Source organism: Leptinotarsa decemlineata, unplaced genomic scaffold (genome assembly GCF_025532065.1).
Source record: "Leptinotarsa decemlineata unplaced genomic scaffold, Ldec_3_MD MMD2_tig00026328_RagTag_RagTag, whole genome shotgun sequence".
NCBI classification, from domain to species: domain Eukaryota; kingdom Metazoa; phylum Arthropoda; class Insecta; order Coleoptera; family Chrysomelidae; genus Leptinotarsa; species Leptinotarsa decemlineata.
The window spans coordinates 20113165-20138541 of record NW_027412688.1 but is presented as its reverse complement, the minus strand read 5'-3'; the positions used below and the strand labels follow the sequence as shown (position 1 = coordinate 20138541).

Below are 25377 nucleotides of genomic sequence, written 5' to 3'. Positions count from 1 at the left end.
CGAGAGAAAATATGTATATTTGATATAAGTAAATGAACATTGGTAAAGCTTCTGTGTAGGACTTGTATATTTCATCTTTTTCGTGCGGCAAATAACAAAATACCGGTTGAAGTCCATTGATGGACTTCAACCGGTATTTGGGGAATGTTACGAATTGGAGTATTGTGGTATCCATAATCATATGAAATTTATTAATTTCTTTAGAATTTACATTTCCTTTATATGCCAATGCTCCATTTGAAGCTCAAAAAATTCTTCAAAATTCCATATTCAGTATAAATACTCAACATACTGTATATTCAGCTTTGAATGCTGTTTTCCAGAGATGATTTTTATCTAGCCTGACCTTTTGCTTCTGATAGAATAACGCAGATAACGTACAACTTATAACAAATAAGTGATAGGGTCAAAAGAAATAACAGTATTATCTTATGTTGAACTGATATGCGGTAATTGCAGTGGAACCATCTTTAAATAAAAATTTCATCTGAACATACTAAAAATAGTCATGATAATTACCAGACCTGTGAGATTGTTCAACTCGTACAGAAGTTTTGTGACAAGAACTATGTCTTCAAGTTCAGAGTTTCTGATCAACGATACAAAGTATTCCTTCTTGAAAGATCTAGGACTAGAGGAGAGAAATCCTGGCGTGTTTGACGGTACCTGGAAAGGATCTGGCAAGGTAAAAATGACCAAGAAATGATGTGTGAATTGTAAACGAGGGTGAATTTCTGAGTTTTGCTAAAATACAAACCCAAATGAATTAATCATTTCTCATCTCATTGGCGGAATGAACCAATAAGATCAACATTATACTGATTATGTTCCTAGGAATATTATCACTTTCGTTGTTCACCACTCATAATTTTTAATGAAAGAGTTTTTTCTACAAATGGAGCTGAATAGTTGCATTTTTAGATAATTTCAAATTTCTTTAACAGTGCTTTGTGTAGACATTAGAAAGAACTATTGATAGATGTGTACTATTATACCTATAAGAAACCGGCTATCTTTGTGATTAATCTGTATAAATGTCTGTTAGTAACCGAGAGATTAACGATTCGCTTTCCCATTGCAACACTTTTTCCATTTCTGAAATTTAAAAGAAACAATGAAAAAATCCTTGGTCTCTTATTCATTGAGTATTTCAGACTGCACATGAATTACAATACATTTTTCATCTCTCGAATATTCAAATTTTCATTACAATTTTTTCGTAACTATTTGAGCTATTACTAATGACCATAGTCCTATTTGTTACCTTATGTAATGAACGTAAATTATTGTTTAAACGGGTTTTTAAGATCAGCCATGTTGTTCATGTGTAATATTTCCCACATTTCAACCACCCAAGTGGTACCTTTTTTGGAGTAAATGATCAAGTTTCAATTATTGGTATGATTAAGCTATTTTACCAAAAAACAACAGTATTTTTCTATATCTGATTTATCAATGTTCTGTACAGTGCATTTCTTTAATGAATACTTTATTTTGAAGTAAAATTGACAGGTGCAACTTTCAAGATGGCGACTGGGCGCCATCTGGGAAAAAAAATCAAATAGAAAGAGGAGTTTTGTGACCCCCTTTTGTGACATCATTTTGAAGCTCCTGACGAATACTTCACAATCCTAGAATATGAAGTCAATATCTTCACCTACTACAAAATGGCGGAACATTTAATAATTTCCTGAAGACGAACACATTAATATCGATATTTCTAGAAATATTCCTTATCGGGTTGCCATATGGCAACCCGATAAGGTTTGTTAAGTTATTTATTGTTTATAAAAAATTGGAGTGGCACCAACCCTCTCGCTTTCCGGGAAACACATACCCAATATCCAGAAAAAATTAACGTTTGGGCAGGAATATTGCGAAACCATATTGTAGGACCTCTATTTATTGACCACAATTCAACAGGGGAACTGTATTTGAATATGCTGGAAACTACTGTTGATCCTCTCATCACTGCAATCGTCAAAGCGAATTCTGATGAATTCGATATGGATATTGTATTCCAACAAGATGGAGCACCACTACATTACTCCAGTCAAGTAAGAAACTATTTGGATACTACTTTTTCCGGTCGTTGGATTGGCCGTCGAGGTCCTACAGAATGGCCAGCCCGCTTGCCAGATTTGACACCTTTGGACTTTTTCATGGGGCTATCTGAATCAAAAGGTGTACGAAACAAAAACCTGGATATACGGCAGAAAATAATAAATATTTGTAGAAATATTGACGTTACTATGTTCGAAAATGTTCGGCGTGAAATATCGGATAGGCTGTTCATATGTCAAGGAAGTTCGAAGCAACCATTTCGAGCATCTTCTGAACTGACCTCAAGCTTATTACTTCCTATTATGTAGTTAAATGACAATGTATTCAGGCAATTATTGAAAGTTCCTCCATTTTGTAGTGGTTGAAGATATTGACTTCATATTCTAGTATTCGTCGGAAGCATCAAATTGATATGTCACAAGACCTCCCTTTCCCTTTCATGTTTTTTCCCAGATGGCGCCCAGTCGCCATCTCGAGAGTTTCATTTGTTAATTTTACTTCAAAATAAATTATTCATGCATTAATTTCATCATCCCAAATTTCAATTTTTTGAGTTGATCCATTCAAAAAATAAAAGGGGGAAGACATTAAAGAAATGCACTGTATAAGATAGCGACCTATTGTAATACATCAATTTCAAATTATAAATATTTTGTGAAAAAATATTTTTTCAATTAAAATTTCACCAGAAGTTTCCTAAACATAATTATGATTTTTTTTTCAAAGAAATGTGGAATGTAGAAAAAACTCCAAGATTTGGTTTCAAAAATCAATTCATGGAATATCAGAGTCGTCGAAGCTAAACTTGAAAACTACGAAATACTCTGGTTTGTCGTTCCATCGTCACTATTATTTCATTTACTTCATACTTTTAGGACCCCATTTCTGCACAGCTGATATATTGTAGATGTGCAATAAGAAAGGATTTATAAATATTCCAACTGGGGCGCCAGCCGCGGGAGGAAAAGGCGCGTCCATAAAACAAAATTATCTTTTCATCACTGTTTCTTCATGCCCTTGAATTTCCGGTGGGGGAATTTATATTTAGCATCAGCATTGCACCCGTGCGGAGCCGGGGCAAGTCAGTCGCTAGTAATTGTAAGTCTATATGTTAAGGAAGAATGAGGTACTTCATTGTTATATACAAAAATCACACAAACATAAATGTAAATCCCATGTATAGTAATTGATTACTTTTGAAAATATTACAAGAGTGTGTGAAGTTCATGTAAAGACCAAATTCAATTACAAATATAAGATATTTTCTTTGCGTGATATTAACATAATGTTTATGAAAATATTCATTTCAAAATCAAAACTAACGTTCTAACAGATTATAGACCACCATTCACGTGACTGTACGAAATCAATAATAAGTTGAGGAATTTTTCGTAAATTATCAGTCTGAAATTAAACAAAACAAAATAACTTTTGTTATGAGTATAATTCTGCTCTCCAATTCAATTCTCAGTCAATATTCTTAGTAAAAAGGAATTACAATGTTATCTTGATAAAAATTCAAAAATTGTGGCAGTTATATGATGTGGTAGTCCTTTTTTTTCTATCCAAGGAAGTTTTCGTTTTCAGCAAAAGATCGTGTTTTGAAAGACACAAGGGCTGGAAATTACGCTCTATAGATATTTCTAGAACAGTTCAGAACACTCCAGAGTATCCTAGGGCATTTCACAACGTTCCAGAACGTCTAGGAATATTTTTAAAATGCTCAGTGAAATATTCTGGAACATTCGGGAATATCTCGAAACATCCCAGGTCATTGGGAAACAGTCACGAATACTGTGAAATGTTCTGAAAAATTTTAGACCAATAAAACCCATTTTTGTGTAGGTTCGGAGCTTCTCCTTGGTAGGGGTATATAAAGCGAGATCCGCCGACCTCTTATAGTTTGGAGTTTATCCTTTCATTCCAACTTCCACAAAATCTCATATCAACTATCTGACCTTGAATAAAATTAGCACACACAAAAGTATGTGCGTAAGTAATTATTAATTTTGATTGAAATAGGAAAATACATGTACTTTGCTAAAGGTATCACAAAATAAAAATACGACTTCAAATTGAAACAGGTATATTTTTAAGAGAGATCAGTTTTTGGGAAAGAAAGTTTTTGACTTTATACTTCTCCATATAAATACAAACATGTAGGAAACATCCAAAGGAAAGAAGAAAGCAATTAATTTCAGAGTAAACTCTTAACTCTTCACAAATATGTGTAAATCATGCATGATCTACATATTCTTTGTATGAAAATGGAGAAGTAAAAAGCCGAAACATTTCTTTTCCAAAAAATACAACCTTGTCGCATCTGTTCGTCTAGCCCTATAAGGTATCTAAAGTACCTATCTACTTATCCTGTCCGTTTAAATATCACATTATAAGTGATCATTATTTTGAACATTGAAATGGGTATAAAAAGAACAACAGGCAACGAATTTTTTGGAAAAGGAAGGTTTTGGCTTTCTACTTCTCCATCTTTGTACAAAAAAGTGGGAATGTTCCAAAGAAAGGAAGAAAGCAATTATTTCAAAATAAACTCCACAAATATGTGTAGATTAATCAAAGAAATAACTTCAAGACACAAACTGGAAGAAAAAGCCCTCCTGTAACAACTACTTCCATATAAACTGGAATTATTTGAATTACACAAAATAAAAAATCTTTCGAAACATCTTTTTTTTTGTAAACATTGAATAATACAAAAAACAATTTCTCTTATTCAGTTTGTACTCCAAACATTCTTTATGGAAGTTACGTATGCGATATATGAAAATACTTTTTTGAAAAGACTTTATTTTGGACGAATGTAACATTAACAGTTCAACCAAGGCAAACAATCACCTTTCCAAGTTTTGATTTTAGAAAACGAACGACTATCTCCGACAAGAGCTACAGCAGTTATAATTATTGAATCAATATCGAACAAAATGTTAAAGTGCGTGTCTTGATAACGGATTCCTAGAATACCATTAGGTCAGCTGAATCTCCGTGTAAATGACCGTGTCGTGGAAACTGTAGCTACAGCTCCTTTATACCGAAAACATTTTGAAATTATATTGATGGCTTGGAAACACATTTATATTTTTGGTGTTTTAGGTTATTACCTTAAGGGTGCTAGCATTCCAAAGGGGGTCCCGCTTTAACAGATTTCAGTTTAATTATTCGTGAAATCAAAACAAATATAACAATAATAACATTTATCAAGACAGCGAAAATAGTAGAGTTATTTTCGGAGTTGTTCTAGACCGGAAGATGGTGGAAAATTTTGGTTAGTTATTTCTTACAGTATAGCGCTTTTAAGAGGGTTCATATACGTAATAAATAAAGAAAAATGATGTTCTAATCGGCAAGAACATCATTTTCCTTTCACTCAATACGTTCTTATATGAACCCTCATAAAAGCGCCATACTGTAAGAAATGACTTACCAAAATCTCCCGGTCTATTAAATTTCTGAATTGGTTTCAATCGGTCCACTGTAATGTTAATTTGGTAGAGGTCCTTGAAATTGTTTTTCTATAATTTTTTATGTTTCATGCATTCTTGACTACATATGGTAAGTCAATAATTGTAATATATGTTATATACATACATATTAAGAATGAATATAATAGTTAGTCATACTTGAATAACAAATTGAAGAATAAAGATAAAATATAAATATAAAAACATAAAATACATATATAAATGTTACGATTTAAAAACAAATACATATATTATATTACATTGGGAATTATTCCCAGGAAGTATCACTCCAATAGTCTTTTAAACTATAAAAACATTTTTTATTAACAATAGTTAGGTTTTATAATATTTTGACTCCTTGAATGAATCAGGTAATTTATTGTAAAGTGAGATAGCATTGTATATTGGAGAATTTTAAAATTTATTTGATTTGTGCGAGGGTATCCTTAACATACCACCATGACGTGTATGATAATTATGAGTAGAAGCATTCGTTTCAAAAGATGCAAGATTATTTCTTACATAAGTAACACATTTAAATACATATATGCATGGAACTGATAATATATTTTCCCTTACAAGAATAGGTTTGCAGCTATTACGATAATCCATATCAAAAATCAGTCGTATAATGCGCTTTTGGGCAACAAATATTCTATTAAGATCTCAACCACATCGCCATGACATTATATTCAAGGAAATATGCGGATATGCCATTGCAAAATATATACTTTAGAGATTTTTTTATCTACAAGCAATTTCATCTGCTCAATCGCCAAGAATGCTGCATTAAGTTTCTTGCAAACCCCATCGATATGTAGATCCCAATTTAAAGATTCATCTAACATGGTTCCTAGAAATTTAACATCATGTGACATCGCTATTTCATCAGTAATACCAACTCCATCTGGAATGTTATTTTTTCTGTTATAAAATTTCATCGAAACAGATTTGGAGGTATTTAATATCAAGTAATTGCATTCATACCATGACGTAAATCTATCCATAACCTCTTTGACTCTTGTTAATACATATTCCAGTGTAGACCCAGTGATTGTCATTGTGGTATCATCTGCAAACATAATTATGTGGAAATTGTTCTGAGAGATCATTAACAAATACCACAAAAAGTAAAGGTCCCAGTACTGATCCCTGAGGAGCTCCTAATGTCACATCATGTTCCTTGGACACAATATTGCTATATTTGACTGTCAAATGCCGACCACTCAAATAGGATTTTATCCAAGTCAGTATGTTATGTGGAAACCCAAGCCTCTATAACTTTATATATAGAAAATCTGATGAAACACTGTCAAATGCCATTGACAGATCAAAAAAATACTAATTACAAAACTATTGGCATCAACTTCGGAGTATATGTTATTGAGATAATCATAGGCAGCAGTTTCTATTGTTCTACGATCTTTTCTAAATCCATGTTGATTATTACATAGTATATTATTTTACTCTAAATAATTCACTATTCTAGTAGCTACCACTTTTTCATACAATTTCGAAAGAGAACAAAGTAATGAAATTTGTCGGTAGTTATTCAGGTCATTTCTATTTCCTTTTTCAAAAAGAGGTTTTAAAAAGGCTTTTTTGAACTCTTCTGGAAAGTAGCCTAGCATGTAGGATTGGTTCATTAGATAAATGAGAGGAGATACAATAAGGTCAAATATTTCTTTAACAACTGGTTTCATGCTTTTGATAAATGTCGGTTTTTAAATTTATAAATTATTTTTTCACTTTTTATCATGATTATCAGAATTTTTCTTGGATGATATGCTCGATAATTCAATCTGCGTTAATTATGCAAGAGTTTGCCTTCGATTACATAGAATTCGCGTTGATAATAATCGGAAAAGTAATGTTCAGGACAATAATACGTTTTCTATCTCTCCATTACCAGCTATGAATTCGCTTCAAACTATATTTTGTGCCAAGTATGGAAATGTTTCACATTTTCTAAAAATATATTGAGTATATAATTTCTCAATGTTGAATGATTTTCTCTTCATTTTAAGACAAAATCTTTTCGTGTCGGATTTGAAAATGAGATAAAAATAATTTCAGAATGTACAATATGATTACTTGAGTTGCATCAATATGTTAGTTCTAAAATAACTATATTTGTAACCGTGCTCTATTGAAATCTTATAAATATTTGTTTGAAGGTGGTTGACAATGTTTCGTGGTGCATTTCATCAGTTCGGACTTCCATTGTCTAATATGATATAAATTCATTTGAAATCCCTGAAATAATCTGTAAAAATTAAAAACGATTAGCTGAAAAATAACAATTATATTTAGCGAAAAAACTGAAATTACAATGAAATAAAATAAAAGCACCAAGCAAAAAATAAAAAACTTAACTATTAACAAGAGACGAAAATAAAAAAATATTAATTAAGAATAATTAAGAAATGAAAATTAAAAAATTAAAGGATTCCAAACCAAGTTACTCCCCGACATTTCGATTGTTAGTATCCACATTCGTCTTCACAGTTATCACCCGAAGACGAATAGTTAGTGGATACTAACTATTGTTCACCATCGCTATTGGAATCACTACACTTGAAAAAGTCTGCGTTGTTATTACCATTAGTAATTGTCCAAGGACTCCACATTTTAAACAGGTAACAAAATGTATAAGTTATTATAACTGCACCAATATCGAATTTCAACACTCAAATCGCGATCAGTTCCTGAACTGAACATTGATCACACGACGGCGATTATCATCGGGGCAATTCCACGATTTCTATGTGTAACCGTCCGTAACATCACATCAAATTTGATTTAATGGCTCTTCAGCCAATCATAAATATTGGTTAGTACCTACAGTCCATGAGGACTAGTTTGCTGCCGGTTCATTTTCATATATTTGTTTTTTTTTGCCCTTTGAGAGTGCCGGCAGACTTAACTATGCATAATATCGTTTACTTCGACTATACGCCTGATTTTTTTTCACGCCGTTTTTTACTAGTCCAAACTAATGTAATCGATGAGACTCGTTTATCGAAGAAGCTTAATACACTTGGTGGAATGAAAGAATACACAACACATGCGTCATTGTGGACAAAGTAATGAAATCGAAACAAAGTGACAACTGCTCCATACAAATGAACCTTCTGATGAATTGTTTCTCCTGATGAATAGGTAAAATAAGGTACTTTCACTTAAGGAATTAAAGCACAATAAATCATAAAAATATGTGAAAACAGCTGTGAGGACTTTGTTATTGTTTTACTATCTGGTTTAGTTTCAATATGTCCGGTAGATGTATCTGGACGATCAACTTCCCAATTTTATTGATGACGTATGTTTAATCTTTCCTTGCTCCATATTAAGTCATTATAAATGACGATATGTCGTCATGTCACATTATCAGAGCGCTGACTTCAGCCAGGACCTACGTATCGGCCAGTGGCGCGACACTACCGAATGCTGCTGTTATTAATGTACCTATATTCTTGAAAAAGAGAAATTTAAATTTTTTCATTTTTCCAACCAGGTAGTGCAGTCCATTTGTCCAAGCAACGGAAAAGTTATTGCAGAGGTTCAACAAGGCACTCTTTATGACTATGAATCTTGTGTGGATGCATCTACAGCTGCTTGGAAAGTTTGGGCAGACTTACCTGCTCCCTCCAGAGGTGAAATAGTGCGACAAATAGGGGATGCTTTGAGAGCAAAACTTGTACCTTTAGGAAAACTTGTGTCTATTGAAATGGGTGAGAAATACTTTTTATCATTAGAAATGACTATTGATTATGTTTGTGTTACCTGTAGGTTCTAACTCATGAGTAAAATTACTCATCCACTGATTCATTCGCATAAGTCAACAAATGTTCAAACTGTTTATTGAATTCATTATTTTTAGACGGAAAATAACTGTGGTTTATTGATTCTTGCTACGATATGAAGTAAAGTTCACAACATATTAATAGGATATATAGATGAACTTGGTTGACCTATATTACTCACAATAAGAAATTAATTGATAGGGGAGTTACTACAACCTACTTTTGAAATATGAGGCCTACTCTCAATATTGAAAAAAACTCAAAAACTTTTTGAATAAATATTTATAGCTATATAACAGAAAATAAATATACATAGTTTGAAAAACTAAAATACACGCTTTTAAAGAACATCGAATTGAAAAGTTGAAATATTTTTTTTAAATGAGCTTAAAACAATAACGAACAAAAAATACTAGTATTATTGTGAAAAAAGCGACCGGCGCTTGATATACAGGGTGATTCAAAAGTACTTTGACAAACTTCAGGAGGTGATTCCTCACAATATTCTAATATGAATTGTCCAAATAAATAAATGTCCATAAACGCTTCGTTTACAAGATACAGAATGTTGAAGTTTTATTTTTATTTTCGTCATTTACAAATAACTTTTGAAATACTGAACTTAATTGAACGAAACTTGGTAATAGGAGGTTTTTGGGGTATCGAATTCGAACCTGATGTTCTTATTGCTCTCACTCGTAGGGGGCGCCACCTACATGTCTTTTTCTTTTTTAAAGATTCATAACTTTTTTGGGCGTACTTCTAGCACATTTTTCAGTATAAAAATCTATTCCTTTATCATATCTACGTAAATAAGCTACCCCTGTTACTAGTCGCTCTAAGCAACCGTTTTCTAAATATTTGGACTTGAAAACTTCAAGTCGATTATTTGATAATCGATGCATGTTGAAGTTATTACGAATATTTTGAATTTTTCACAAGGATGCTTTGGAAATAAATTTGACGTTTGTGAGTAGTTTTGGTTATTACATATTTTGTGACAGTTAGACGTTTTGTTGAAGTTTCCGTAAGTAGAAGTAGAAAACACTTATTTTGAAAAAATGGATTATTTAAACAATAATGCTCATTTAGCCGATATGCATTTCGTTTATGGCCTTGTGGATGGCAATGCGCGCGAAGCAAGACGTATTTACCAGGAGCGATTTCCTGGTAAATAAACTGATATTATTGGAAGACCACGAGCAGTCCGAACCCCAGAATTGGAAGAAGCTGTTTTGAACGCTCTCGAGGAGAATCCAGAAACAAGCACAATTGCTGAAGCTGTCAATTCTTCTCAATCCACAGTTTGGAGAATTATCCACGATCAATAGTTTTATCCATACCATATTCAAAGGGTACAAGCTCTTTTGCCACGAGACTTTCCCCAACGCATTACTATGTGTCAATGGTTTTTGAGAAAATTGGCTGGAAATCCTCAATATTTAAGATATGTACTCTTCACGGAGGAGGCAAACTTCTTCCGAAATGCTATCACAAACTTTCATAACAACCATGTTTGGGCTCTCGAAAATCCGCACGCAGTTAGTGAAAGGCATTATCAGTATCAATTTTCTGTAAATGTATGGGCGGCAATAATTGATAATTACTTGATAGGTCCTTTCTTTCTTCCGCTCCGACTGAATGGCGCAACTTACAGACACTTTTTAGAAAATGAATTGCCGGGACTACTTCAGAATGTACCATTAGAAATTCGTATCCGCATGTGGTTTATGCATGATGGGGCTACGGCCCATTTTTAGCGTTGTAGCCAAGGAATTCCTTAACACAGTCTATCCAAATCGATGGGTCGATAGGGGTGTAGAAGAACCTAACCAGACGTGGGCACCAAGGTTCCCAGATCTAAACCCGATAGATTTTTATTTTTGGGGACATTTGAAGTCACTAGTTTATAAGACTCCAGTAGTGAACGAGGAAGATCTAAGAAACCGAATAGTAGACGCCTGTGAAACAATGAGAAACACCAATAATTTTTGAGCGGGTACGAGATTCAATGACTAGACGACTGACTGCCTGTATCTTCGCTGAAGGTGGACACTTCCAACAATTTATTTGAATACAATTTAGTTTCGTTTATTTTAGTTTATTCTACATATTCAAAATCTCCTGAAATAAAATGTTGACATTTCTTGCAAATTTTATTAAAACAAATACTGATTATGCACCCTTGATACCAAAATAACTATTTCGCTTAAGGATGTCATAAAGGAACGTACCCAACAGTAATGACCTCTTCAAAGGAGTAAAACTTCAAATTCATTTCCAAAGCATCCTTGTGAAAAATTCAAAATATTCGTAATAACTTCAACATGCATCGATTATCAAATAATCGACTTGAAGTTTTCAAGTCCAAATATTTAGAAAACGGTTGCTTACAGCGACTAGTAACAAGGGTAGCTTTTTTACGTAGATATGATAGAGGAATCGATTTTCATACTGAAAAATGTGCTAGAAGTACGCCCAAAAAAGTTATGAATCTTTAAAAAAAGAAAAAGACGTGTAGGTGGCGCCCCCTACGAGTAAGAGCAATAAGAACATCAGGTTCGAATTCGACACCTCAAAAACCTCCTATTACCAAGTTTCGTTCAATTAAGTTCAGTATTTCAAAAGTTATTTGAAAAAAACGAAAATAAAACTTCAACATCCTGTATCTTGGAAACGAAGCGTTTCCGGAAATTAATTTATTTTGACAATTCATATTAGAATATTGTGAGGAATCACCTCCTGAAGTTTGTCAAAGTACTTTTGAATCACCCTGTACAAAAAAAGGCACAAAGCGCCCACGCTTTTTTCACAATATTACTAGTATTTTTCGTTCGTTATTGTTTTAAGCTTATAATTTAAAAAAATATCTTTAACTTTTTGGTTCGATGTTCTTTAAAAGCGTGTTTTTTAAACTATGTTTATTTTTTATTTTGTAGTTTCGTATGCTATAAAAGCGTATTTTTTAGTCTTTCCAAACTAAATTTATTTTATCTAAACTTTGGGATCAATCAGCCGTATACTGTTTAGAAAAATGACCATTGATATTTTCCGATTCCGGAGAGGGAGCCCGAAAATCAGCTACCAAGCCCAAGGCAGCAGGCGCGCAAAGGAGGGTTACAAATATGGCAGCAGGCGTGCGTGTTATTAAAAAAAATACTTTTTTCAAATGAAGAAATGCATGTAAAGTGAGTTCGAATTATATCAAGGAGGTTACGTACAGCGCCATCTGCCCGCGAATAGATCAATCAATAATGTCGATATATCAGGGAGGTTACATACAGCGCCATCTGCCCGGGAATAGATCAAGCAATAATGTCGATATATCAAGGATGTTGCGTACAGTGCCATCTGCCCGCGAATAGATCAGGCAATAATGTCGATAATTCTGTCAAATACAGATCTCTAGCTTGAGAGTTACGAACAAACATACATACATACATACATACCGGTGAAGCTAATAAAAGCATGTTAATAATAATGTTACGACCACGACACAGGCACGCGTCAGCCTAGAACTGTTTTTTGGCAAAACTCGAAAATACTGTAAAGGAAAAACGAACACAAGAATGTTCGAATGTGGTATACAGGGTGGCCACTTTTTCAATGTGAATATAAGGGTAACTTTTGAACTATAGAAAGTCGCTTGAATGGAGAAAAAAGTGCAGTTTTCTCAGCTCTGTCTACTGGTGTCAAAAATATCATGATATGGGGACCAAAATCGATTAATTTCGTTTTTTAAGTTTAATGTTGCTATTTTGTTTCAGATATTTTGTATCAAAAAATATTATTATGCAATAACATTTTGTCTCCATTTTATTATACCTACTTTCTCATCAGCTGTATAAATAATTCGTGATATACTCCAATAATAAATTCAACTCACACGAAATAAATAGCAGAAAAAGTCTTTGAAAACAAAATTTCATTTCTATCTAGTTCAAAAATTCACAGCAAAGAAGGAGAAAAAAACACTTTTCGGAAGTGCTAATATCCGAAATGGCTACCATTCTGCTGAATAATTCTGCCACTCTAGAATTCATTTTCCTGTACATCTTCTAATTTCATTCGGTAGTACAGTTTCAACTCTTTCACGAAGAACGTTTACCTTATGAAAGGATTGGAAAAAGTTATGTACAAAAAATTTTCATTATACTCGCGTTGTGCTGATCACAACTATCTTGTTGAAATCAAAGTCGACTATTTCGATACCTTACGGCTTACGGAATTCCTTCTGAGATATTTCATCAGTTCGGACTTCCATTGCCTAATATAATATAAATTGATTTGAAATCCCTGAAAAAAATAAAAAGATTTACTGAAAATAACAAATTCATTAAAACAAAAAACTGAAATTACAAGGAAATAACATACAAGCTACAACCAGAAAATAAAAAATTGAAATATTAATAAAAGCTGAAAATTAAAAAATATTATTAACAAAAATGAAAAATAAAAATCGAAAGATTCCAAACCAAGTTACGTCACGACGTTTCGATTGTTAGTATCCACAATCGTCTTCGGGTGATAACTGGACTTATTCCTCCGAGATCTGCTATTTATAGGTCATTCGGGTGCCATTCACCTATCCCCTCTTTCCTCTTTCGCTTCATTGGTTTTAGCGAGAGATGACCGTTTGGCGGGAGTTTTTCGCCATATGTTACGTATCTCTACGCTAGCTCGACTAAATGCGTTGTTGACCAACATATACGCGGCTTCCTTGAATTTTCTCCCGAACCAGTGTTCCTCTTTGTGGATGATTTCAGCTTGAGCCCATTTGATTTGCTGGTTTCTCCTCGCTGTGTGTGTTTCTTGTGCTCAGCAATGCGAACTTTCAATGGCCTCTTAGTTTCACCGATGTATGATTCTCCGCACTCGCAGGGTATCCGTTAAATGCAATTCTTGGAATCGCAGTCCGCGTTTGGTGGCCTGGTTTTTGTGAGGCTGCTACGGATAGTGTTCCCAGATCTGAAGCAGGTCCCGATGTTATACTTGGACCCAATCCTTCTTATCCTTTCCGATAATCCTCTGATGTAGGGAAGTACAAGGACTGGTTGTGGCGGCTTCTCTTCCTTGTGGAGCTATTGCTATCTTCTGGCTAAAGCCTGTTCTACCATCACTCTGGAGTAACCATTCCGTTGAAGGTCATTTTTGATGATGCCTATTTCTTTTTCGAGACCTTCCTTTGTATAACAGAGCTCGAAAGCACGGTCTAGTGGAGTCTTGATGATTCCTCTCTTAGTCGATTGATGGTGGTTGGATTTCTGGTTCAGATACTGTGAGTGGGTTTTCGATATACAGATGTTTCCCATTTAGTGTCGGTCCTCTTCACCAATACGTCTAAGAAAGGCAATTCGTTGTGGACTCCCTTCTCCATTGTGAAAGTGATGGAAGGACTTACGTTGTTGATGAGCTTCAGGAAAATGTCTAGTTCTGCATTCCCATGGTTCCCTTGGTTCTCTCTGAGATACTTATTTGCATTTAGGAATAAGGACTGAATAAATTATTCTCTACCCCCTCCAAACATTCAAAGAATGACGATACTAATTGTTACTTCTTGAATTAAATGAGGGTTTTCTGTGATATAAAAATATTTGTTTTTTCGATTGATCGTGAGGTGTAGTTTATGAAATTACTATGGATCTTCATCAAGTAACAGCCGAATCAATTAAAAAAAAAATTCTTCAGTTCTTCAAGAGCACATAATAAATTGAACGATTCTTGCGATTCTAAACAAATCTGACTGAATTTTTGAGTTCACCTCCGCCTGGATCAGGAAAGCCACTGATTTGACTGTCTTCTTCACTAACACACGGTGTAGGCAACATGTCTGTCTGACCTAAAATGTTAACTAGAGTATACCTGTGTGGAACAGGCGGGTTGCTGATGGTATGTTAGGATAAGATATCTTGATTCTATTTTTCAAGGCGAAACTTAAAAAATCAACAATAGCAGTCATTGAAATGCCAAACGAAACAAATGTTTTTTATCTTGACTTCTTTGCTTCAATTTTTCAACACAAACTGGACAGACTTCATCGAGACACCTCGGTTTGTCTTAATTGCCTACTCCATGCCAAGTAAACAAAGTGAACACTTTCAATGAAACGTTACAAATGTAGCAGAAACAAACGGGTGGAGTTTCATCCTCTGGAGGTCATCGTAAATTAACAACACAAGTTAAAAAATAAAACTCATGCCAGTTCAGACCACATATGAATAACATGGAGTCAAGAGACACATGTCAGAGAAAAGTAAAAAAAGGCTTGACAGCTAGGAACTGTAGTAAACGAAGGTAGAAGGGGGCTGGTGTAGATCAGTTGAAACCAGATTTGATCAGTTGTCCTTTTCAATCGTGACTTACTAGTTTCCTTCAAGTAGATCTAAGCCGATATTGATTTCATTCAAGCATAATTGTGATTGTGTTATTGTAATGATAACTTGTCTAAATTGGTAGAATTTGCAAGCAAACTTTACGTGATGAATTTTTTTGATTATTTTTCCATAATCAGCAAAATAATACTTGATTATATTTCAAACAATGTTTCACCATAAAACTGTGCTATCTGATTATTTTCAGGAAAAATACTGCCTGAAGGTATTGGAGAAGTACAAGAATACATTGACATCTGCGACTATGCTGTAGGACTATCTCGATCTCTATCAGGATTAATTCTACCATCGGAACGTCCCGGACATGTTCTTATGGAAAAATGGAATCCTTTAGGTCTTGTTGGAGTCATAACAGCATTCAATTTCCCAATCGCCGTGTATGGCTGGAACAGTGCAATTGCTATGGTAATGAAATATCTTTTTGGTTGGAGTATTTTAACAATGTTTTTCTATTGTTCAAGAAATTTTTGAAAAAAATTACTGAAAAAGTACTGAAAAAATTTCTTTTCATACAAATTCTATTCGACTTTGATATCTTGCCCTGTTGAAAAATTAAGAGGGGGGGACCATTCATGTCCGCACTGTATAGAGTCCACTGAACAGAATCTGTAAGATATAAAAGTTCAATTTTTTTCAATATACGGAGAGTTGTAGGTATGATGTGGAGAAAACTTCTTTGTTACGGAGTTCCGATTTGGATTTCAGAAAAAACTTACTTTAATTATCTATATTTATTTATTTTATTTATTAAGTAATCTACAGAACAAGCAGTTCCAATAATCGATTACAATATCAAAAAACTAATTGAATAACCATTCTAAATATAATACAATAACTAAAACTAAAATTACTCCAAATCATCTGAATTAAAATCAAGCTCAAATACACATTCAGTTGAAATTGACAAATGGACCTTTTTTATTTAAATTGTCTCTCAGTTACAATTAGTATTAATTTCTGAGGTTGACATCTCAATTTCAATATATTTTTTAATGTTTCTACATTACATTTGACAAAGAAATCTATATTCCTCAAACAATTTGCAAGAGAACACATATTGTATAGTGTGGAATTTAAGCCTAGGTTGGTTCGAAGTTTAGACAAAACAAATATATGTTTTCTTCTATTATTGAAGTATGTAGTGCAGTTCAGATAAATTTTTGACAACAAATGTGGATTATCTACTTTATTATGCAATAATAGCTTATAGAAAAATAATAGAAAATACATTTTTCTTCTAAATTCTAAGGTTGTGAATTTAACTTCATTCAAGGAAGTACGACAACTAAGATTGAAAATATATTCATCATGTTTTTTGTAATGTAGAAATCTTAAGAATTTTTTCTGTACTTTTTCAATATAATTTTTATGAACTGAATAATAACGAGACCATACTATTGTATCATATTCCAATATACTACGGACAAATGCATTATAAAGTGTTAGTGATGTGGATATTTTTGTGAATTTGAATGAGTTCCTAATAATGAAGCTAAGCATTCTATACGCTCTGTTTATAATGTTGGTCAAATGTTGCTCAAAAGTGAGTTTTTCATCCAGCGTAACCTCCAAATCTCTAAATTCAGTCTGCTTGGCTAAATATATATCCATTATTTATCTCATACTGAAAATCATTCCGTAGTTTTTTCCTAGTAATTAACATACTAAAGCATTTGTCAACATTAAATGTGAGGCGATTTGACAGGGACCACTCGTAAACTCTATCTACGTCTTTTTGTAGCAAAATCACATCTTCTCGACTTTTGATCTTCTTGAATAATTTAAAATCATCTGCGAATAGTGCATATTGCGAGTCATGAACTACCTCTGGGAGATCTTCTATTACTAATAAAAAGAAGAGGGGTCCTAGATTGAACCCTTGGGGTACACCAGATCTTATGAAGAAATCTTCTGATTACCATCCCTTATAAACTACACACTGTTTCCTGTCTATAAGATACAAAGCTGACAGCTTCAAGAGTCGATCTGAAAACCCAAAAGTGTATAGTTTCTTCAACATAACCTCGTGATCAACCTTGTCGAAGACCTTACTGAAATCTGTGAAAATGATATCTAGTTGACTATTATTTTCGACAACTTGATTTGTCTCTTGTATAAAACATGTTAGGTCGTGGACCTTTTAGGTAAGAAGCCATGTTGTTTTTCACTTAGATAAACGTGATTTAAAATGTTTTCATGAATAATTTTTTCGAAAAGCTTATTGGGTGCACAAATCAGTGCTACTGGCCGATAGTTTTGTATATTCTCCTTAATGCCACTTTAAAATATTGTACAAACTTTAGAGCGTTTCCATAGTGTAGCGTAAGTACTAGTTTGCAGGATTAAGTTATATATTATTTTTAGGGGTTTGATCAAGAGTTTTATGCATCCTTCAACTATATAAGAGGAAATCATATCTGGGCCACAAGATTTTTTTGGTTTGAGTTTTTTGCGACTCTCAGAAGTCATTAGATTCATTATCAATGAGGGGTCTCCAAATGAATGACACTTACTTACTTTGTATGGGGTAGAGTGGTAGAAAAGTTTCAAAGTACATACGATTTCCCTTCATCAGTATAAACAATTGCAAGAAATATATATTACGGATAAATGTTATCTTGTCATTTTTATTTTAAGGTTTGCGGCGATTCACTTCTATGGAAAAGTGCGGAAACAACTTCCTTGGTGTCAGTGGCAACAACAAAAATAATTGCTGATGTCCTAGCAAAAAATAACCTCCCTACTGCCGTATCAACACTTTGCTGTGGAGGTGCAGTCGTTGGTAAAGCAATGGCCGCCGACAACAGAATCAAACTGCTGTCTTTCACTGGAAGTACACAAGTTGGTCAACAGGTAAGGAAAGAAAATATATAGGATGATTCGTAACAATGATCAGTTAGAAGTACCCAAATTGAAAACTACAGCGATTTGAAATAAGTGATAATTTTCAATAGAAATTAATTTATAAAGTTGTATTCATTTAAAATACTTTCAACTTAACTTAAGTTTCGGTTATTTCGAAATTTGGCAACAACTTTCATTTTTAAATAAATACCCAGCATTTTGGGTTTATCTAGGATGTTCTATGCTTATTATAGATCATCTTTGAAATTGTGTGAAAGCTATTTTCCAGGTTATTTTGGCCGTGGTCTGCAGTCAGGCATAAATACCTGGAACATAGCTTTCACACAGTTGTTTCCGGCCACAAAAGTTCACATTCTTTCATCTTTGAAATATTCATATTCATATTCAATTAAATTCATACAAGGTGTTCAATAAAATCTATCCAGTATTGTTAATTTTTTCATATTTTAGAATGAAACATCAAAATTGGATATCTCTCCTAACTTACCTATCAGGAAAAACTTCTTCCCCTGCTAATACCATCATGGACATTGACATTTATGCAGATAAAACATATCTGTAATTTGTATTCTGTTCGAAAATGTTTGGTCCTTATTCTCAAATTCGTGACTGGGCATTCTTATAAAATTACGAGAAGATGATCTCAGTTCCTTTTATTTCTATGTCATCATTCTTCAAATCTGCCATGATTTTATCTGTTCCGTAATCTATTCGTCTTCTTAACAATAATCTCGCGTACTTTCTTGGCTTTTTCCGCTTTCGCTCAAAAGACTCAATTATAAAATCACAGCCCATTATAAAAACATAGTCTAATGTAGTGAAAAGACAATGCTTCAGTCAATAAATCATAAATTTGAAACTAATCTTGATGTCAGAATTATTGAAGAAATGATGTATAAGGAATGAACTAAGGTTGCATACAGAGTGATTTTGAGTGTCATCTACAACATGTCTCACACCTAGACCATAGAAACAACTTCAGTTTTCCTCGTATAGTGTATATGAATCGGTACTTATTAGGAAATCTGTTAAACGTGAATCAATCTGGAATGAATTTCCAGAATTATCAAAATCAGGATGAAAATAAAAAAGTTATTCAAGATCAAATCTTGTTAACTTCTCAAGGTGGCCGCTTTGTATGCACCTGAGTGTTTACAGGGTGTTTCAAATTCGATCCTCACAATTGGGATCTCGGAAACAATGAGGGATATGAAGATGGTTGAATTAGGGCGCAAAGTTGCGCATTTACCTGACTAACAATATGCCGTTGAGAAAGTTCTGAATTTCCGAGTATATCCGGAGATATCAGGAAAAAACAGAAATTTCGGAAAATGGTTTTTATTTTTTCTGGCTTCATTTTTCGAAGGATTTGAAAATAAATTGCACTTCCACATTGCCACTTTTTCCCTGCTACATAATGATGTCTTCAGATTTGCTACCCGACGTTTCTTCTTCAGGCCACCATCATCAACTTTATTTTTTCTTATGGTCGCTACATGGGATTCTTTCTAATACTGTTTCTATCGTATTTGTAATAATTTTGTATCATATCTCTTTTTTCTCATTCGCGAAAGACATTTTTCGCCAAAAATTCAATGACTTGTAAAATAACAAAATGTCATTGTGTGTAATAAATTGAAAGTCAAATTTAGAAACATCAAAGTCAAAGCCTATTATGATAAGAATTACTTTATTTCTTCGGATATTCTCGGAATTACAGAACTTTCTTAACAGTATATTGTTAGTCAGGTAAATGCGCAACTTTGTCCCAATCTAACCATCTTCGTATCTCTCATAGTTTCCGAGATCCCAATGGTGAGGATCGAATTTGAAACACCCTGTATGTATATATCAAGGTGAATAGAATCAATTAAAAACTATCACGATCGGTATTTCCCTCTTTTTTCCCAAGTAACTCTTCAACATCATTTATTTTTGCTTTTAGGTTGGATTGGAAGTTCAAAAGAGATTTGGAAAGCATCTGCTTGAGTTAGGAGGTAATAATGCTATACTAGTGGCGGAAGATGCGGATTTGAATATGGTAGTTCAGGCTTCTTTGTTTGCTTGCATCGGAACAGCTGGTCAAAGGTGCACGACTACAAGGAGATTGATTCTTCACGAAAAAGTATGTATGGAATACTCGAAATTTTTCCTATAAATATTTTTGTAAAATTAGTATAATCTGCAATAGCAATTTATATTGCACCTTATGTACAAAAAAGGGCCGTAGTGAAAAGAAAAACCGGTGGGGGGAGGGAATCCAAATTTTCCCAAGCCCACCAGCAAATTTTCCCAACTTTCGTGAAAATGAAAGCCAAGGGATTAGTTACTACTATAATATATTAATTTTCTTACTTAGATTGCCTGAATGCTGATGCCCGTTAGGGTACGCACAAAAAAAAAAATTTTGGGTAATTATAAAAATAATAATGGGAATTATTCTACTTTGGACCAAGGTCCTTGGTCTTCCACCATATCTACCATGTATAGGAATATTCAGTTCAAATGAAAGGAAACAACACTCAAATAATATTGTGCTTATTGTTTTCTACTATTATTTTTTCTATCTTCACGGCCCGAAATTTCCCAACTTTTCCAAGTCGAAAAAACAGCGAAAAGTTGGGAATTTTGTAAAATTGTCACTTCAAAATTAGTGGACTGTTCTCTTACTTGGGAGAAATTAAACTTTTTTTGAAGTTTTCAAACAACTCAGAATTTCAAAGTATGGGATCTCCAAGTTATGCATGTTGTGAAATCCCAACCTTCTCCTGGTTCTTTCCCTTTTCTTATTACCTCTCCCTTTCTTTTCTCTCATTTTAATTTTTTTAATTTTCATTCATTTTTTTACTATTATTTTTTTCTATCTTCACGGCTAAAATTTCCCAACTTTTTCCCAAGTCGAAAAAGCAGGGGAGGAGGCTCTCCCCATCCCCCCATGGCGACGGCCCTGCGTGCATGCATAAATTAAATTAAAAATAGGGTTAATAAATACCGATTAAGTGTTGTTAAATAAATAGTGCTCTCGTTCACGATGGGTGGACCGGATGTCCACGTGGGAGTGCTAAAGTGAAAAATTATATAATACCTACCTCCATTCACGCCGGTTGGAGGCCGGCGTGGACCGGATGTCCACGCCGACGGAGAAGAATATTGTTGAGTGTTTTGGTAATGTTATCTCATATCTTCCTTTATAGATACATGCTTAATATTTACAATACAAAACCCAATATTCAATAATCAGAAAAAAATGACATGTCACGTCATGTCGAGTTTCTAAGTTGATCAGCCTTTCTTAACATTATACTTATCTTAGTTATCTTCTTCCTAGTCTTCGGATGGCAAATGAACAGCAATGCATTCCCATTCATTGAGAATAAAAATAGATTCTAACAATTAAATGAGTAGCTGTGAATCTAAAATTCGAAAAAAAAAAACTTTTTATCAGTCGATATGTGTCACAACCAAAAGACCCAATTCTGAAGAACCGTATCGATAGAAACCAGAAAAAATAACAAAGTCATTGATTTAAACTGATGCAATTCTCAAAAGCTACTAGTTTGAGATTCTTCAAAACTCTTGTATCAGAAATGTGAGAGCCAAGGCAAAATGGTAGTGCAACGATTGGTCGAACCAAGACCATATGGAATACGATTTAACAATTCCAAAAGAATCGAACTATTCGGTATCAAGGAAAATTTTGAGCAAAGTCGACAGAAATACAACTAACGTTGAGACGTGGAGAAGGATATTAAGTTCCTTTTTAATAACAGACCAACATTTTAATATACTCAGGTTTCTATTCAACATTCTTTGTTTATTTTTACTGAAGATCTCCCGGTTTTTAAGACTGAATTTTCCAGATGTCTTCTGTCTATGCATAGAGAAATTGGTGGAGAATTATACATATCTACTGTTTTCTGAAAAGTATCCGATATTTCACATTGCAATTCGTTAGATATACTTTTGATATGAAAGTATTTTGCAGATAAATGTTTGGGTTTGCAAGGCTTTCGTTTTTGGGAAGCAGCGTGTTGAAGACTTATTTTATGTAATGTCGATAATTGGAGGTAAAAGTTAGAAATATATTTGGGTGTCGTCCGCATTCTGGTGTGTTTTGCTATTTGTTATGTATAATGAAAATCAGAGATATAATTACTGAATAACAAAGGATCTGAAATCGAACCGTAAGGTATCCCAAACATTACGTTCAAAGATTCGGATTTCCATACAGTTGAAAATCCAAAATATTGAAGCTTAGGACAAAGGATGTAATGATCTAAGCTGTTCCTTACTGTAATATAGGAGGATCAAACATATGAAATTTCCTTCATCATACGACTGAATTCGTCATATTACCTTTAATTTTCAAAAGAACGGTGATTTTGAAAGCCAGATTGTGTACTAGAAATTTTTGAGAGGAATTCACGTATTCCAATATTTGCTATTCCAATATCCTTTCGATATTGGCAGAATGTTGATCGGTCGCAAGTCCGAGTATATTTTAGGCAAAAAGCATTTCGGAAGAGGAAGGACCAAGTCATATGTGCACGTTGAAGAAAAGGTACAGTGAAATATGCATTTATTCGTTATGAAGGCAACTCATTGAATGAGTTTCTCCTCTAACCAAATGAATTATGGAAAGAGATACGTCACCATAACCAAGAGCATTACTTTTAATTTAACGCAAGTAATTTGACACGGTGTTAAGTTAAAGTTCTCGAATGACCACCTGTTTTGTAGTTATCTAAAAGGGTGTGTGGTTTCGCAGGTATCTGTAGCTTTATCCTGAAGAGAGAACAGGCTGTCTAAATGTGCATATAGTAGCGGGGTTGTTGAAGATATTTCCATTTAGGAATATACAGTTATGAATTGAATCCCAGTTCACATCTCTCAAATCATAATAAAACAAACTAAAACTAATTCAAAAATAGAAAAACCACGTTTAGAAATATATTTTTCTTGTCTTCCAGTTTATTTAGCATTAATTTCACTCAAACTGCTGGGATAATTTATCTGCCAAAGATAGATCTGATCCTAGACTTTGAGTAGATGTAATGAATACTTTAAATAGAATTCTGATGGTTGAAATTGTTCGAGTACGATAGTCGAGTTCCAAAAGACTATATAAGTTTTCAAAAAGTATTTGAGGAAGGCAGATATGTTGCCATTAACCAGGTCAATATTAAATTCACCTACTAAGAATATTTCATCAGCTTCAGGAAATAATTTTATTACAAGTCTTCTAATTCACTGATGAAATGAGTTATTTTTGCTTTAGGTGATCTGTAGAAAATACAAAAAAGGTACCTACTTCTTCCCTGAATGAATAATAGATACAGAAACTCGCTAATTTTATAAGAGTTTGGAATCAAATCAGTTTCTTACAGAAAATGCCACACTCATTTTTCCCTTTTGAAAAGTTGTAACTTTTTTGTGCTGATTTGTATCATATTTTACAAAGTAAAAAAATCAATTTATTCATTATTTTGATATGAAAAAATTATTCTTCGTCTTCGAGATGTATTCATTTAGAGTAATCGATTTATTTCAAAAATCGAAACAATGTTTTTTTAAACATGCTATGGAGCTCTCGTTGAAAAGTATGACCTCGTTAATCCTTAGCTCGCACAAGTTCAGACTTATCGTTCGTGAGTGGGCGTCAGCTGGTTAACGGAAATTAACAGATTTCACATAAAAACAAAAATAAAAGATTTATTTACAACAGGAGTACCCAGTCACAGGAAATGCTTTCATTACATCGTATATATGAAAAAAATATTAAAAATATTAGAATATAGAAATGTATAAAAGTAAATGCTAAGACAAAGTATATATAAAATATTCATACACGTAGAATTTCAAAAGAGGAATGAAAAATGGAGTACACAACAAAAAATACAAATCATGCAATGTAGCAGTACTGACACAAATATTATTTATAGTATTATTAAAAGTGATTGTTGATATATGATACCAAGGCATACAGAGAGGCATACATTGAATATTGCAATGTTCACAGATTTTATTAAAGTTACTGCACATAAAATTCAATGTTGATCGTACCATGACATTTGTGCGTGATGCTTCGCAATAGAACTTCAGATTGTGTCGTTCTTCGCTTCTTGGTACTAAGAAATTGATCTTGGGTAAAAGAATCGTACTGTCAATATTGTTGCAATTTATGCAGGATTTTCATACCAAGGATAACTCTCCTATTTTCCAAAGATGTATCAAATCGTGTCAATAAAATGTTATGATCGATGCCTCTCGTGTTAATGTTAATTTTCAAACAACAATAAACAACGAAACACTATAGATGAAAAATGTATTCAAAATCATAATAAATGTTGGAAATAAAATTTTCCTACCTATTGCACTCTGCAGTATTTTCATTTTTTCTACGTTGGTCTATTATTCGCTGTCTTAGTTCTTGTAAACACTTTTGTAAACTAAACGAATGGTGATCCAGAGGACTAGCATTGAAGCGCTTCTCGACCCATCCAACGGTAATTGAAAGTTTGATCCATCGATCTTGGATGCTAAAATGTGCCGGAGCAGCGTCATGCATAAACCACATTTCATTTATTGATCTGAGCGACAAATTTGGTAAAACAGGCAAATCGCCTTCAAGAAAATGACTGTGTCTACTACTGTTTAATCTTTCCGGTATATAAAGAATGATTTTTGAAAAGAGAAAAAAAGCATGTAGGTTGCGCCATTTACAAGTAAAAAACGAAACTAATATCAAATTTCAATTTTCCGTATTGAGAT

General features: G+C 33.4%; 1 protein-coding gene across 1 annotated transcript in view; it reads left to right on the top strand.

Moving 5' to 3' along the window:
- Nucleotides 1-417: 417 nt before the first annotated feature.
- Nucleotides 418-25377, top strand: part of Aldh7A1 (Aldehyde dehydrogenase 7 family member A1) — a 40216-nt gene continuing 15256 nt past the window's right edge. Inside the window, exons 1-5 of the mRNA XM_023174532.2 lie at nt 418-685; nt 9061-9277; nt 15929-16146; nt 18379-18594; nt 20552-20731. Of these exons, the coding sequence (XP_023030300.2) occupies nt 509-685; nt 9061-9277; nt 15929-16146; nt 18379-18594; nt 20552-20731 (1008 nt within the window). The 5' untranslated portion in view covers nt 418-508. The remainder of the gene's footprint in view (nt 686-9060; nt 9278-15928; nt 16147-18378; nt 18595-20551; nt 20732-25377) is intronic.